This window comes from Mytilus californianus, unplaced genomic scaffold (genome assembly GCF_021869535.1).
Source record: "Mytilus californianus isolate M0D057914Y unplaced genomic scaffold, xbMytCali1.0.p SCAF_3, whole genome shotgun sequence".
In the NCBI taxonomy this organism is placed as follows: Eukaryota; Metazoa; Mollusca; class Bivalvia; order Mytilida; family Mytilidae; genus Mytilus; species Mytilus californianus.
In genome coordinates this window covers 64,782,485-64,800,958 of record NW_026262679.1, presented here as the reverse complement: position 1 = coordinate 64,800,958, position 18,474 = coordinate 64,782,485, and the positions used below count along the sequence as shown (strand labels likewise).

General features: G+C 32.6%; 1 protein-coding gene and 1 long non-coding RNA gene across 7 annotated transcripts in view; both read right to left on the bottom strand.

Annotated features, from left to right (window-relative positions):
• Positions 1–4,880: 4,880 nt before the first annotated feature.
• Positions 4,881–18,474, bottom strand: part of LOC127733194 (uncharacterized) — a 53,905-nt gene continuing 40,311 nt past the window's right edge. Inside the window, exons 2-3 of one of the 2 annotated variants that reach the window (XR_007996885.1) lie at positions 6,075–7,233; positions 4,881–5,927 (exon numbers count right to left, since the gene is read on the bottom strand). This is a non-coding gene — a long non-coding RNA (uncharacterized LOC127733194). The remainder of the gene's footprint in view (positions 5,928–6,074; positions 7,234–18,474) is intronic. The other variant, XR_007996886.1, reaches the window with a different exon arrangement.
• Positions 13,017–18,474, bottom strand: part of LOC127733137 (heterogeneous nuclear ribonucleoprotein K-like) — a 50,060-nt gene continuing 44,602 nt past the window's right edge. For 2 of the 5 annotated variants that reach the window (XM_052242455.1, XM_052242457.1), the window contains 2 exons: positions 17,738–17,907; positions 13,017–13,401 (listed from right to left, as the gene is read on the bottom strand). In XM_052242455.1, the coding sequence (XP_052098415.1) occupies positions 13,374–13,401; positions 17,738–17,907 (198 nt within the window). In that variant the 3' untranslated portion in view covers positions 13,017–13,373. Of the gene's footprint in view, positions 13,402–17,718; positions 17,908–18,474 lie in introns of all 5 variants that reach the window. The other 3 variants (XM_052242456.1, XM_052242459.1, XM_052242458.1) reach the window with 3 other exon arrangements.

The following is an 18,474-nucleotide window of genomic DNA, read 5'->3' as shown; positions in this document are numbered from 1 at the left end:
AATTATAAGAAATGACTTTAATATTTTTTCTGTCTATTCGAATTAACATAAATAAAATGCTTCGCTGGGCGCAGCTTGATACGACCGCAGAGGTCGAACCCTGAACAGTTGGGGCAAGTATGGACACAACATTCAAGCTTGATACAGCTCTGAATTTGGATTGTGATTAAATATTTGACACAGCATAGGTTTCTGACACAGAAAGAATGTGGTCTAAGAACTTGAATTTTTTTTAATTTAACTATTATGGTCCAATGTCCAAAATCAAAATACATGGTTAGATTCAGCATATCAAAGAACCCCATATATTCAATTTTTGTTGAAATCAAACAAAGTTTAATTTTGGACCCCAACTTGGACAAACTTGAAAACTGGGCCCATAATCAAAAATCTAAACACATGTTTAGATTCAGCATATCAAAGTACCCCAAGAATTCAATTTTTGTTAAAATCAAACTAAGTTTAATTTTGGACCCTTTGGACCTTAATGTAGACCAATTTAAAAAACGGGACCCAAAATTGAAAATCTAAATACACGGTTAGATTCTGAATATCAAAGAACCCCAATAATTCAATTTTTGATGAAATCAAACAAAGTTTAATTTTGGACCCTTTTGACCTCAATATGAACCAATTTGATAGCAGGGCCCACAAATAAAAAATCTAAATACATGGTTAGATTCAGCATATCAAAGAACCCCATATATTCAATTTTTGTTGAAATAAAAAAAGTTTAATTTTGGACCCCAACTTGGACCAACTTGAAAACTGGGCCCATAATCAAAATTCTTAACACATGTTAAGATTCAGCATATCAAAGTACCCCAAGAATTATATTTTGTTAAAATCAAACTAAGTTTAATTTTGGACCCTTTGGACCTTAATGTAGACCAATTTAAAAAACGGGACCCAAAATTAAAAATCTAAAAACACGGTTAGATTTGGCATATCAAAGAACCCCCAATAATTCAATTTTTGATGAAATCAAACAAAGTTTAATTTTGGACCCTTTTGACCTCAATATGAACCAATTTGATAGCGGGCCCACAAATAAAAAATCTAAATACATGGTTAGATTCAGCATATCAAAGAACCCCATATATTGGATTTTTGTTGAAATCAAACAAAGTTTAATTTTGGACCCCAATTTGGACCAACTTGAAAACTGGGCCAAAAATCTAAATACATGTTTAGATTCAGCATATCAAAGAAACTCCATATATTCAATTTTTGTTGAAATCAAACAAAGTTTAATTTTGGACCCCAACTTGGACCAACTTGAAAACTGGGCCCATAATCAATAAAATGCTCCGCAGGGCGCAGCTTGATACGACCGTAGAGGTCGAACCCTGAACAGTTGGGGCAAGTATGGACACAACATTCAAGCTTGATACAGCTTTGCATTTGGATTGTGATTAAATATTTGACACAGCATAGGTTTCTGACACAGAATGAATGTGGTCTAAGAACTTAAAAATTTTAAATTGGACATTCACCTATTATGGTCCAATATCCAAAATCTAAATACATGATTAGATTCAGCATATCAAAGAACCCCAAGAATTCAATTTTTGATGAATTCAAACAAAGTTTAATTTTGGACCCTTTTGACCTCAATGTGGACAAAGTTGATAACGGCGCCCAAAAATCAAAAATCTAAATACATGGTTAGATTCAGCATATCAAAGAACCCCATAAATTCAATTTTTGTTGAAATCAAACAAAGTTTAATTTTGGACCCCGATTTGGACCAACTTGAAAACTGGGCCCATAATCAAAAATCTAAATACATGTTTAGATTCAGCATATCAAAGAACCCTAAGAATTCAATTTTTGATAAAATCAAACTAAGTTAAATTTTGGACCCTTTGGACCTTAATGTAGACCAATTTGAAAACAGAACCAAAAATTAAGAATCTAAATACACAGTTAGATTCGGCATATCAAAGAACCCCAATAATTCAATTTTTGATGAAATCAAACAAAGTTTAATTTTGGACCCTTTGGACCTCAATGTGGACCAATTTAAAAACGGGGCCCAAAATCCAAAATCTAAATACACGGTTAGATTCAGCATATTAAAGAACCCAAAGAATTCAAGAATAAAACCCCATTGAAATTGGTCAAGAAATAAGCAATTTATATGAAGTATCTTCTTTTGCACAATACTGTACGATTAAATATTTCTTGCTATTGCGCAATACTGTACAATTAACAATTTCTTGCTATTGCGCAATATTGTGCTATTGGATATTTCTTGCTATTGCGCAATGGAAGATTTCTTGCTATTGCGCAATACTGTGCAATTGAAGATTTCTTGCTATTGTGCAATACTGTGCAATTGAAAATTTCTTGCTATTGCACAATACTTATTATATAATAATTTACACATCCTGTTTGGTGTGTATCTCCTACCATATCAATATTATTTGCTTTTAAACATAAATCAGAAATAACCAACTTAAAATGGAAAATTTTAAAAGAAAAAAAAAAAAGGAAACCCCAACCCCCCCAAATTTTTTGAACCCCCTTATGATTCATCACCCCCAAACTCAATCCCAGCCTTCCCTTTGTGATATGGAACATTGTAGTACAATTTCAGAAAGATCCATACACTTACACACAAGTTATTGTCCTGAAACTAGAAAAATGCTTGTTTTTTGCCCCTTTTTTGCCCCTAATTCCTAAAATATTGAGGCAATTACCCCCATCATCAATCCCAGCCTTCCCTTTGTGGTATGGTACCTTGCAGTACAATTTCAGAGAGATCCATACACTTGAACACAAGTTATTGTCTGGAAACTAAAAAAATGCTTATTTTTGGCCCCTTTTTGGCCCCCAATTCCTAAACGTTTCGGCAATTACCCCCAAACTCAATTCCACCTTTCCCTTTGTGATATGGAACCTTGTAGTACAATTTCAGAAAGATCCATACACTCACACAAGTTATTGTCCTGAAACTAGAAAAATGCTTGTTTTTTGCCCCTTTTTTTGCCCCTAATTCCTAAAAATTTGAGGCAATTACCCCCAAACTCAATCCCAGCATTCCTTTTGCGATATGGAACCTTGTGGTACAATGTCAGAGAGATCCATACACTAACACACAAGTTATGTCTGGAAGTTACAAAAAATGCTTATTTTTGGCCCCTTTTTGGCCCCTAATTCCTTTACTGTTGGTACCATAACCCCAAAAATCAATCCCAACCTTCCTTTTGTGGTATTGAACCTTGTGGTAAAATTTCATAGAGATCCATTCACTTAAACTAAAGTAAGAGTGCGAAAACCAATGTGTCTTCGGACGACGACGACAACAACGACGACGACGACGACGACGACGCCAACGTCATACCAATATACGACCACAAAAATTTGTTTGCTGTCGTATAAAAATCTAAACACATGTTTAGATTCAGCATATCAAAGAACCCCAAGAATTCAATTTTTGTTAAAATCAAACTAAGTTTAATTTTGGACCCTTTGGACCTTAATGTAGACCAATTTAAATAAAATGCTTCGCTGGGCGCAGCTTGATACGACCGCAGAGGTCGAACCCTGAACAGTTGGGGCAAGTATGGACACAACATTCAAGCTTGATACAGCACTGAATTTGGATTGTGATTAAATATTTGACACAGCATAGGTTTCTGACACAGAAAGAATGTGGTCTAAGAACTTCAATTTTTTTAATTTACCTATTATGGTCCAATGTCCAAAATCAAAATACATGGTTAGATTCAGCATATCAAAGAACCCCATATATTCAATTTTTGTTGAAATCAAACAAAGTATAATTTTGGACCCCAACTTGGACAAACTTGAAAACTGGGCCCATAATCAAAAATCTAAACACATGTTTAGATTCAGCATATCAAAGTACCCCAAGAATTCAATTTTTGTTAAAATCAAACTAAGTTTAATTTTGGACCCTTTGGACCTTAATGTAGACAATTTAAAAAAGGGACCCAAAATTAAAAATCTAAAAACACGGTTAGATTTGGCATATCAAAGAACCCCAATAATTCAATTTTTGATGAAATCAAACAAAGTTTAATTTTGGACCCTTTTGACCTCAATATGAACCAATTTGATAGCGGGCCCACAAATAAAAAATCTAAATACATGGTAAGATTCAGCATATCAAAGAACCCCATATATTCAATTTTTGTTGAAATCAAACAAAGTTTAATTTTGGACCCCAATTTGGACCAACTTGAAAACTGGGCCAAAAATCTAAAAACATGTTTAGATTCAGCATATCAAAGAACCCCATATATTCAATTTTTGTTGAAATCAAACAAAGTTTAATTTTGGACCCCAACTTGGACCAACTTGAAAACTGGGCCCATAATCAAAAATCTAAACACATGTTAAGATTCAGCATATCAAAGAACCCCAAAAATTCAATTTTTGTTAAAATCAAACTAAGTTTAATTTTGGACCCTTTAGACCTTAATGTAGACCAATTTAAAAAACGGGACCCAAAATTAAAAATCTAAATACACGGTTAGATTTGGCATATCAAAGAACCCCAATAATTCAATTTTTGATGAAATCAAACAAAGTTTAATTTTGGACCCTTTTGACCTCAATATGAACCAATTTGATAACGGGGTCCACAAATAAAAAATCTAAATACATGGTTAGATTCAGCATATCAAAGAACCCCATATATTCAATTTTTGTTGAAATCAAACAAAGTTTAATTTTGGACCCCAATTTGGACCAACTTGAAAACTGGGCCAAAAATCAAAAATCTAAATACATGTTTAGATTCAGCATATCAAAGAACCCCATATATTCAATTTTTGTTAAAATCAAACAAAGTTTAATTTTGGACCCTTTGGACCTTAATGTAGACCAATTTGAAAACTGGATCCAAAATTAACAAGAGTGGACACGCTGAAATGTCTCGCCTTCTTTACTAACCATTGATATTATGTTGATAGTCCTAAATGAAAGCTTTACTACAACTATTACATAAACTTAACATGATCCAAGAAAATGAAGTCAAGGTCATATAAACCAAACAAGAAATACATGTACACCTTACAATCATTCAATACACTAAATATAGTTGACCTATTGCTTATAGTTTCTAAGAAACAGACTTAACCAAGAAAACTAAACATTGACCAATGAATCGTGAAAATGAGGTCAAAGTCAGATGAACCATGCCAGGCAGACATGAACAGCTTACAATCCTTCCATACAACAAATATAGCTGACCTATTGCTTATAGTTTAAGAAAAACAGACTGAAACACATAAACTTAACACTGAGCAATGAACTGTGAAAATGAGGTCAAGGTCAAATAAAACCTGCGAGACTGACATGTACATCATAGAATATTTCCATACACCAAATATAGTTGACTTATTGCATAATAGTATAAGAAAAAAGACCAAAACTCAAAAACTTAACTTTGACCACTGAACCATGAAAATGAGGTCAAAGTCAGATGACACCTGCCAGTTGGACATGTACACCTTACAATCATTCCATACACCAAATATAGTAGACCTATTGGATAAAGTATAAGAAAAACGGACCAAAACACAAAAACTTAACTATAACCACTGAACCATGAAAATGAGGTCAAGGTCAGATGACACCTGCCAGTTGGACATGTACACCTTACAATCATTCCATACACCAAATATAATAGACCTATTGCATACAGTATAAGAAAAACAGACCAAAACACAAAAACTTAACTATAACCACTGAACCATGAAAATGAGGTCAAGGTCAGATGACACCTGCCAGTTGGACATGTACACCTTACAATCATTCCATACACCAAATATAATAGACCTATTGCATACAGTATAAGAAAAACAGACCAAAACACAAAAACTTAACTATAACCACTGAACCATGAAAATGAGGTCAAGGTCAGATGACACCTGCCAGTTGGACATGTACACCTTACAATCATTCCATACACCAAACATAATAGACCTATTGCATACAGTATAAGAAAAACAGACCAAAACACAAAAACTTAACTATAACCACTGAACCATGAAAATGAGGTCAAGGTCAGATGACACCTGCCAGTTGGACATGTACACCTTACAGTCCTTCCATACACCAAATATACTAGACCTATTGCTTATAGTATCTGAGATATGGACTTGACCACCAAAACTTAACCTTGTTCACTGATCCATGAAATGAGGTCGAGGTCAAGTGAAAACTGTCTGACAGGCATGAGGACCTTGCAAGGTACGCACATACTAAATATAGTTATCCTATTACTTATAATAAGAGAGAATTTAACATTACAAATAATCTGAACTTTTTTTTCAAGTAGTCACTGAACCATGAAAATGAGGTCAAGGAAATTGGACATGTGACTGACGGAAACTTCGTAACATGAGGCATCCATATACAAAGTATGAAGCATCCAGGTCTTCCACCTTCTAAAATATAAAGCTTTTAAGAAGTTAGCTAACGCCGCCGCCGCCGCCGGATCGCTATCCCTATGTCGAGCTTTCTGCGACAAAAGTCGCAGGCTCGACAAAAATCTAAATACACAGTTAGATTCGGCATAACAAATAAATAAATGTGGTCAAAGATTTTACAAATCTAATGCGCCATACTGTGCAATTAAAGATTACTTCTTGAAATTTTTCAATATTTGAAATTTGAAAAAAAAAAATAATATTTGAAGAATAATTCTTTTTAATTTCTGAAATCTGAAATGAGAAAAAATTGACCCCCCACAATTTCTTTTTACCCCCCCCCCCCTTTTTTCCCCCCAAACCATAATTACCCATTTAAATTTACCATAGTGCTAACTTAATCTATTTTATAATAGAATTTAAAATATAGTGTCAAATCTTTCATATGGATTTTTTTGTAAAAAAAAAAGATGCAACATTTGCAGATATTTTTACTGGTCTTCCTTTATAAATATGCATTTCTTTAAACATAATTTAAAAGCAGTGTAAGGGAAGTAACAAAAATGTTGTATTTGGATTACCTCCCTTACACTGTTTTAAATTATCTTAATTGTTCATTTACCATTACTTTATACATAATTTAAAAGCAGTGTAAGGGAGATAATTTCAATGATGTATTTGATTTATCTCCCTTACACTGCTTTAAATTATGTTTTGTACTAAAGTATTTGTCCATTAACCAGGACAACCTTGTTTTTCCCCCTTTTTTGCCCCTAATTCTTAAACGGTTTGAGCCATAACCCCCCAAAGCAAATCCTTACCATCCCTTTGTGGTATGGAAACTTGTAGTACAATTTCAGAGAGATCCATACACCGTTCCACAGTTATTGTCTGGAAACTAGAAAATGCTTATTTTTGGCCCCTAATTCCTTAACTGTTGGTACCATAACCCCCAAAATCAATCCCCACCTTACTTTTGTTGTATTGAACCTTATGGTAAAATTTCATAGAGATCCATTCACTTAAACTAAAGTTAGAGTGCGAAAACTAATGCGTATTCGGACGACGACGCCGGACGACGACGACGACGACGACGACGACGCCAACGTCATACCAATATACGACCACAAAAATTTTTTTGCGGTCGTATGAAAACAGGACCCAAAATTAAAAATCTAAATACACGGTTAGATTTGGAATATCAAAGAACCCCATAAATTCAATTTTTGATGAAATCAAACAAAGTTTTATTTTGGACCCTTTTGACCTCAATATGAACCAATTTGATAGTGGGGTCCACAAATAAAAAATCTAAATACATGGTTAGATTCAGCATATCAAAGAACCCCATATAATTAATTTTTGTTGAAATCAAACAAAGTTAAATTTTTGACCCTAATTTGGACTAACTTGAAAACTTGGCCAAAAATCAAAAATCTAAATACATGGTTAGATTCAGCATATCAAAGAACCCCATATATTCAATTTTTGTTAAAATCAAACAAAGTTTAATTTTGGACCCTTTGGACCTTAATGTAGACCAAAATACACGGTTAGATTCGGCATAACAAATAAATAAATGTGGTCAAAGATTTTACAAATCTAATGCGCCATACTGTGCAATTAAAGATTACTTCTTGAAATTTTTCAATATTTGAAATTTGAAAAAAAAATAATATTTGAAGAATAATTCTTTTTAATTTCTGAAATCTGAAATGAGAAAAAATTGACCCCCACAATTTCTTTTTACCCCCCCCCCCCCCCCCCTTTTTTTTCCCCAAAAAATTCTTTCCCTCAAGATATGGTCATAATCTCAATTCAAATTTCCAATGGAGTTCGCAACCATAATTACCCATTTAAATTTACCATAGTGCTAACTTAATCTATTTTATAATAGAATTTAAAATAAAGTGTCAAATCTTTCATATGGATTTTTTTGTAAAAAAAAAAGATGCAACATTTGCAGATATTTTTACTGGTCTTCCTTTATAAATATGCATTTCTTTAAACGTAATTTAAAAGCAGTGTAAGGGAAGTAACCAAAACGTTGTATTTGGATTACCTCCCTTACACTGTTTTAAATTATCTTAATTGTTCATTAACCATTACTTTATACATAATTTGAAAGCAGTGTTAGGGAGATAATTTCAATGATGTATTTGATTTATCTCCCTTACACTGCTTTAAATTATGTTTTGTACTAAAGTATTTGTCCATTAACCAGGACAACCTTGTTTTTCCCCCTTTTTTGCCCGTAATTCCTAAACGGTTTGAGCCATAACCCCCCAAAGCAAATCCTAACCATCCCTTTGTGGTATGGAAACTTGTAGTATAATTTCAGAGAGATCCATACACCGTTCCACAGTTATTGTCTGGAAACTAGAAAATGCTTATTTTTGACCCCTTTGTGGCCCCTAATTCCTTAACTGTTGGTACCATAACCCCCAAAATCAATCCCCACTTTCCTTTTGTGGTATTGAACATTATGGTAAAATTTCAAAGAGATCCATTCACTTAAACTAAAGTTAGAGTGCGAAAACCAATGTGTCTTCGGACGACGACGACGCCAAAATTTTTTGCGGTCGTATAAAAATGTGGTGCACCATATTTTTTATGTTATTTCTTCATAGACAGAAAAAATATTACAGTCATTCCTTGAATAGACTCTTCACCTAATTTGTGTTCAAAGGAGTGAAACGTTCAAAACCTTGAGGAATCATTTTAAGTGACATTTGCTACCAAATAAACCATTGTTAAACTTGCATTTAGAAGCACAAAACAGCACGGGCGCAAGTCTCCTTTTGTTTATTATGACATAGAAGGAATGTTATTTTCATGCAAAGACAGTTCCATTTTTATTCTTTCCAAATAATCAGCATGCCTGTAATCGTGCAAGTTTTTTTCCTCAACAATACGCATTTGTTTTTTTAAAGGGGCATTAGCTACGAGGTATAAAAAAAATAAATATGATATTTTTTGTTCAATCATAAATGAAAGTGACATAGTGAAATAATAATTCGCTTTTAGCAGCTAGTTTGGTTCAATTTTGTCAAAATAAGCTAAGAAACATAGCTAATGAATTATTCACTTGCAAGTGAATAATTCGACCTCATTGAATCCGTATTCATGTGACCTTCAATTTAATCCCTTTGCTAGAGATTGGTTACGCATGAATTAGGCGTGTTCAGTTATTAAAGGAAAAGTGGTCAACATTGAAAGTGAAACAAGGGTAAACCGTTTGATTGACTAATTCGATCCACAAAAACTCATTCTTATACAGGTAAAAGCGACGATTAATATATAGTTTTAACCTATAATACGAAACCAAACAGACCTAGACAAATCCAATTGCACGAGTTCGCTGTCTATTTATATCTATATGTATGTTTATATCGGGTTATATGACCGTCTGCAGTCTTCGGAGGTCACCTCGATGGTTAATTAGATGGCGTATAAACTAAAATACACACGAAATGCTGATACATATTATCGAGGCCATGCACTGTAAATTGTTCATTTTAGACTTTTTATAATTTGGATATACGTTTTTGTAGGTTATGAATCAAATATGAGAATTTGAGTCAAGTCGGACAGTGAACATGAATTTGTCAGCTAATGCCCCTTTAATAAAAAATAAATGGGGAATGTGTCCCATGGACACAGATGATGCCCCCGCTTGCATATCATATAAAGTTATAAAATAAAGGGACATAACTGAAGAACAGTAAAAGTGAAGTTTTTCAAATTTGGAAGATACTATCCAAAATATAGAGTATCATGAGTTTGTAGCTTGATGTAATTATTATCTTTATTATAATTTTTTTTTTTAGTTAAAACATTCATTTATTTTTCTTGTTTCTAGATTATGCATTTGTTTATTTTATTTTCAATATCACATTATTTTTTTTTTCTACTTAGATAAATACATTAATGTCTAATAATGAAATTGTTAGTCTTGTATTATTTTTAATTTTAGTTTCTTGTGTACAATTTGGAGTTTAGTATGGCGTTCATTATCACTGAACTAGTATATATATTTGTTTAGGGGCCAGCTGAAGGACGCCTCCGGGTGCGGGAATTTCTCGCTGCATTGAAGACCTGTTGGTGGCCTTCTGCTGTTGTCTGTTCTGTGGTCGGGTTGTTGTCTCTTTGACACATTCCCCATTTCCATTCTCAATTTTATTAATGCCTGTTTATTTCAGGTATGGGTAATTATCAAGAAGCACATCATGAGTGAGGACACCCTTGAAGGTTTCTGTTGTGGTGTTTTTGGTTATATCAGAGGATAATTTGTTCCAGTCTTAAATGATTTGACAAAAGAAAGAAAATTTGTAGGCGTCTTTATTGCATTGTATTTGTCTTTAGTAGGCTTTATGGTAAGATCTTGTCGTAGACCGACTATGATGTCATAAATTTTGTAATCAATGGCAATATTTTCATGAACTTGTGGAACATTCTTAATCTAGTCCTTTGACCGTGTTCTTGGAGAGTTTGCCAATTCATGGTGTTGTGATGTCTGTTGCATACCTTGCCGCCCGTCTCTACTTTTTGTAATAATCTTATATTTTCATTTGTATATGGGTCCCATACAGTACAACAGTATTCTAATTTAGGTCTTATGCTCTTTCTTTAATTGTCTGTTATTGAACTTTTGAGATTTCTTCTGATGAAAATGAAATGTAATTATTTTTTAGCTTTGGTGGCAATTTGTTGAATGTGGGTGTTCCATTTTAGATCTGTTATCATTGATATACCCAAGTATTTTGCATGTTGAAGTATAAGTGGATGGGATTTCTCTGGGTTGTTATATTCATTACTAGTATATTGCATTTGTCTGGGTGGAAAGATAAGGCATCATAAGCCAGTCTTGTTCCCATTTCATAACAACTTTGATATCACAATTCTGTGATAGAACAGATTTGAACAATATTTAAAGCCAGGCCTGTTAAATGACTCCTGTTTCTCTTTTGGAGGTCGTTTGACCATGATTGAAGCTGTGGTGACAAATATGACCCTGTGAGTCAAAATTTTGAACTCAAACTGAGGAAAATAATCTACTAACATTAACTCAAGTTGTTGAACACAAACCATTTTTAAATTAGCAGCGGGTACATTTAGACAGAAAAGTGTAAACCACATTACATCCAACTTATTTTGAGAGGGTACAAAAATTAACTCTAAAGAGTGAATCACCTGAGGTCTTAATGTGATTTTTCCTTACTGAGGAACAAACTTCCAATACACTTGATGATATACACATTATTCAACAGACCTTTAACATTAGTTAGTAATGCTAATGGACATGGTCGAATCCAGTTGCAGTCAAAAACTATCAGAAGACAGAAGAAGTTGAACAACAGTTTTCACAAATAATAAATGTCAGTTTTGACTGAAGGATTTTTTTTTCTGTGTGTCAATTGGAAAAAATTGCATGCATACTCTGGACGAAAATATTACTTTTGAAAAATATGTAGTGCACATACTGAAATGTTTCGTCTGCTTTACTTATCATGATTGAATTCATGTTGCAAGTCTTAAGAAAAATTTGTAAGGGTTCCGCAGAACCCAGTGTCTCGCCTACTTTTGCATGTTAATCGAAGGCTCAACAAAAATGAGGAAAAAAAATTATAAGTAAGAAGCTTCAGTCCAAGTTTGGTAAACATCCAGGATAGTTTATGAATCTAATAAATGTTTTAAATCTTTAACTGCAGACTGTATGTAATGTTAACTGGAAGAAAAACTAAGTCCATTTATAAGTAAAATACGGATCAACAGGTACAAAATTTTAACAAAATTTTCTTCTAGATACTAGCTTTTGATCATAAACAAGCTTCTGACCAAGTTTGGTACAAATCCAGGATAGTTTAAGAAAGTTATTAACATTTTAAAAACTTTAACCACAGAGTGAATGTTATGTTTCCTGGCAGAAAAACTAAGTCCATTTATAAGTAAAATACGGAAAAACAGATTTATTTTTTTTTCACAAAATTTAATTCTGGATACTATCTTATGATCATAAACAAGCTACTGTCCAAGTTTGGTAGAAATCCAGGATAGTTTAAGAAAGTAATTTAAATTTCAAAAACTTTAACCACAGAGTGAATATTTGTGGAATCCTCCAAAATGTAGGATTGCTATGTCTAGCTTTTTCGACAAAAGTCGAAGGCTCGACAAAAATGATTATAGAACGAGTATCACGTCTGACAGACAAGTAGACCTTGCAAGAATCCCATATACCAAAGAGTTACCATTTTATTCAGAAGTGTGAAAAATTCACATGAAAAACATTCAACCACGAACACAAGGTTAACGGGCAAAGGACATATGAAAAATGAATTCAATGTCACATAACACATCAGTATACAAGGTCTTCCACCCCTGAAATATACAGCTATATAAAAATATTTATGCCATCCCCTCATTGTAATCCATACTCCTTGCATGAGAAAGTAAAAATGAGATATTTATTATTTTAGGGGTAAGTGAGTAATTGTAAACCTGCATTCAATTTGCATGCAAAAGGTATGTCATGTTCTTTGTAAACGATGTTATTTGACCCTCTCTGGCTAATGTTGTCTCCAATGATGGTAGTGTAAATTAAATAAACAATTTTAAGGGTTATTCTTTTTAATGTATTCATGACGTGTTGCTTTACAACAATGACTAATTAAAATGTCCATGATCTGCAGCAATGATAAAATATAAAAAAAAAAAAAAAAAAAAACAAACAAATTAAAATATTTATGATTTGAGGTTAATACATTTTTGAAATGAAATCTTCTCCTTTTTAAAGATCATCAATCCTCCCAGTGTTACATCAATGTATACTAAAATGACAATGGTGATGAGATATTTGATCTAGTTCATTGTGGTCCATAACAATACATGATGACAAAACAATTATGACAATAAAAAAACAATTCTGTACAAAATGTCTACATCTAAACAAATCAACACCAGTATTCTTCAGTATTGTCCTGAAAATTCCTTTACACTGAAAAAGAAAACAAATATAATTTTGATGTATTTTAAACTATATGATGAAACGTTATTGTTGTCCACTACAAATCTTTTTTCACCAGTAACTTCATCTGTCCACTAATTTAAAGCAACAAGTATAACAAAGTCAATCATAGAAAATTTCTTTTTAATTGTAAATTGTACTGCTTGAAGAACATAATAACAACCTGATGCCAGTGTCAAAATGATCAATATACAACTTACCTTCCCAACAATAAATCACACATGTATCCCTTAAAGAAAAACACCTAACATCTTTTTGAATTTTTTGAATTTTCTAGAATTTTTATAACAATTTCAACCGATGTACCATCAATCATAAAGTCTTTTGCAAGCAGACCATCTAAAAGCTAATTTTATATCATTTGGCTTGTTTACAATAATCGTGAACCTTGTTTCTGTCTTTGTCAAGCAGACTATCTAGAAGCCAGTTACTAATTCTTCATCATGCAAACCATCTAGAAGCCAATTTATGTGCTTTGGCATACACAATCTCTAGTGGCCTCTCTGATTATAAGACATGCAGAGACCACTCCATCAGCCTTTGGAACTATCTTGAAGCTATCATGCTGTTATTAAGCCATGCCAGATGTTAATCATGCAGGTAGATCTCAGTGGTTAGTAGCAAGCTGTTAGATGCAGACCCAGTCATGGGAGATAGTGATTTATTGTTATATAATAGAAAACAACAAAATCACTAGTCTTCCAGACCAGGAAAGATAAAAGCTGTCACCAGCATTCGGTTACATATCCATCACCAAGGTTAGTCATTAATATAAACCATATCAGAAATTTGATATATAAACTATATCAGAAATTTTAATATCACCATAACCCAAAATACATAACAAGCATAAAACTACCTCTATGAATTTTTAATAAACTACAACCATTTAAAAGCAAGCTGAAAGATGTTTATCTCTCATATTTTAATCCATGCATGTTAGTGAAATAAAATTGAAAAGAAATTATAGATTGTTCCAAATCTAATACAGTTATCCCAGATTGTAACTATTTAAAATTTCCTATAAATGCAATAAAAAGAGTGAATGACTCGACAATAAATTAAACAGAACTTCTTCAGTTACATATACCAATCTTTACAATCCTAAAAATTTACAATCCGAAATTTATACAATATTCCTGAAATACCTTACTTGCATGTAATGAGATGGTCTACCAGAACAAGTTTCTATATAAAAATCATCATTGACGACATTCTTTGTTATTATGATCTTTCAAGCAGAATTATAGCGGTAATAATCACCTGTCCTATCTAGTTGCAACTAATGCTTAATTCAGGGATTAACTTATATACATTTGAACATAATCAATATATTCAGCAAGACCTGACCAACAGGTGGACAAGGTGAGAACAGGTGGGCTGTAATCATATAATGTGACACCCTTTGTTGTTTATACCTTATTCAGTTCTAAAAGCTTTTTTGATTAATTCAATTACAAGATATTAATCATCAATGATCTGGACTTGTATGTGGACCCTGTGAGAAATATTACATAACTATGATAACTTGATAAAATTAGTAATATCATGCTGCTTCTATCAGGCCTATTGACTAAAACTCTGAAAATGATGTTACCTGTGCAAGGTACATATTAGTGCATGCATCTTAATTGATTTTGTTTCATTTACCATAGGCATAGGTGCATCTGATTTGAACTAATTTTCCAAATTTAATTCCTTGCTAATGGACATCCAGCTCAACAACTGATGGTAACATATTGGCTTTATCCTTACATGTAAACTTTGAATACCTTGCTTTCCTGATCTTTCTGGCATAAATAATTTGGTTCTCTATATTACAAAGAGCAAAATGTTTTTCTTGCTAAAAAATGCTTGTTAAAAATTACCATTAAAACATCATTCACTAAAATATGAAGATTTTTCTCCCTCAAAGATGCCTGCTTTTGATGTATATATTGAGAAGTCTGAACTAAGAAAATTTAGGAAATCAACAACAAAATGTTTCTATATAGGATTAAAAAAATATAATTCTCATTCAGGTCTTTATTATTAAGAAGAAAAAATTCATTTCTCCTCAACTTTAACCTTTAGGACTGTAAAAAATTACTGAAAGTTAATCGAACAAAAATTAATCATTAAAAATCAACCACTTAAGTCACTTTGGAGTGAAATGTAAGTAAATGTGACATAATTTTTGTTTAAACCTTTTATTAATATTAAAGATGTACCCACTTAGATATGGGCAATTCCATTAGGCAATAGTTAAAAAACCACACCATAGCTCATTAAGATATAATAATAAATATTACCCCTTATAAAACATCAAATATTGAACTCTGAAGTGAAACTGTTTATTCAGTAGGAACCAATTATTCAGTGACCTTTTAGCATCAGCAATTCTAACATTAAAATAAAACATTTTTTTCTATTCTGGATGATTATTATTTATTGCATTTCTGAGCTTAACCTATTGCTTTTGCAAAACTGGTCAAAATTAATAAAGTCATGCATTTAATGATTTTATCAAACTGTCAGAGGTCTTAAAGCAAAAATGTACCATTTTGTAAGGTCTAGGCTGTGTTATACAGGTTACAAATTGCCTTGTTAGAGGGGTATATGTCCATCTCAAGGAACAATTGACTAAAAGCATGACAAGTTTGGGCTTGGTACAACCAAATAGCAAATTCCAGATTCACCAGTTTATTTACAAGTCAATTACCGTGGATTCACTGTTATTTGTGGATTTACTGTGTGTGTAGGTACACTGCCAATTTAAATATTCAACGAAGTACACATTTTCTATAGGCATGGATTCACACTTTGACAAAACTACGAAAATAGTTTTTTCCTCAATCCACAAAAGTAAATGAATACACAGTAATTGGTTACTTTAATATTGGTTGTCCCTTATTAAAAGCAAGCTTATGAAAACTCTGGGAGAAATATATATACCGTAAATTGGGAAATTTTGGCGTCAGGTTATTTTGGCGGTTTTCTCTCGAAAGGCATGTGTAATTTTGGTGTGTGTAATTTTGGTGCTTCGTCCAATTGATATATTAAATTTTGGAGCAACAGTAGTGAGCAGGCTCATTCAAATTTGTCTGTATTTACCCATTTATTGACAAAATATCATTGAATTTCTCAAACAAGAAACACGACAAAGTTAACTTATAAAGGAATCGGATACGGATGCAATTGTAAATAATGCCGTATATCATGGTTCAAAGCTGAAAGAAAATATGAAATAAAGTCTTACACATAAAAATCACTTTTTAAATAGATTATTTATTTTTTTTATAAATATCATATGAAATAAATTTTAATCATCTCTATTGTAGTACATGTTAATCTATTGACGATCAAAGATTTAAATTTTAATCCTTATGCCTCTGGCAGTAAATGTTAATTAATTGAAGATAAAGGATTACAAGGAGTTTTGATTCTAATTACCAGTAACAGCTTCTAATCAGCAATAGCCTGGCATATTTATGACATGTGTGAATAAAAATTCATATTGTGTTTTCTTAACAATTTCAGAAAATTGACAATTAAGTAAAAATTATATAGTGTCATTGTCAAATTATACCAGCAGAGTTGGCTATGTATAGAATTGTTGGAAATATACGGAAGATATAATAACATAAAATAGTTTCCCAACAATTAACATTACGATATTGTCGTACTGGTACGCGATTTTGGCGTTTCAATTTTTAGTGTTTGCTTTATTTTCTTGTGTTTACTTTTGGCACTTTCAATGGAGGCACCAAATAAACCAAAATAAAACTACAACCAAAATAACCCAATTTACGGTATGGATTTTTAAAAATAATTCATACACTGTAAATTCAGAAATTATTGCAAAGTTTTTATTAATGTGAATAATGTGATTGGGTGAGTTTCGCAATAATAAGAAATTGCATTCTGATATCTGATAACATATCTTATTGCAGATTTTCCTGAAATTGCAATAATTAATAACTCATTTTTGTTCATTCTTCAAAAATCACAATAATAAATGCATGCAACAATTTCTGAATTTATAGTATGTATTTGGTAGTTACTATCTACTCAACTACTAATCAATTAAATAAAAAAATCAAATACAATCATTCTAGACGCTATGTTAGCACTAGAGTAAGGTAAGATGAGAATTACCAATCCTCTATTATCTTGGCATTATTTTTATTTTTAACACCAACTTCAAATAAAATGTTTACTTAATATATATTTGGTACATTGCTTATCACTAGAGCTAACATAGGGACTAAAATCTCTCCCAAATAATCCTGTGCTAGTGTAGTATACCTGTGTAGCAAAGACTCACCTCATCTGTAGTAGGTACTGGGCATTTTGTATCTGTTCTGGAGTCCCTGTAATGGTGATTATACGATCATTGCTACCCATCAGGGGTTCATCAATCACAATCTGGGCTTGTGACTGCCTGCGAATTTCTTGGATACGGGATCCACCCTTCCCAATAATGGCTCCAGCCAGCTGTGGAAATAGGGAGGAAATCTTTACATTAATGGTAAGATCACAAAATAGAGCCCAAAAGTTAACCCAGACGAGCATCCCCGTAGGACTATTCCATTTAAATGTAGCAGGCACCCTGGGCAGGGGAAACCAAACAAACCACTTAAATGGGAAAACTTCTCACCACATGTCAATGGAATACCCCTGTAGTATATTACATACAGTGAAATTTGGTGGCATAAATTAAAACTTAGTTAGTGCTCAACTTAATCTATTTGTATTGAGATTATATGCAAACTCTGAAGAGCTGCCACCAAAATTCACTTAATCATTAATATATATATATATATATATGCATATATGTAGAGTCAAATCTATGTTCAGCCTTAATTCAGTGTCCATTCCTCAGATCCATGTCCCATGACAGCATGACACTCAATTCTGTGGGCCTTTGATAAATCTCAAATTTGATTCCTTTCCTCCGATCTGTGTCCTATGATCTCATTACACTCAAATCTTGTAGCCTTTTGTTTATTCAAATCAGTGACCTTTTAATAAGGTAGAATTTCAGAAAGGTGACTTGACTTA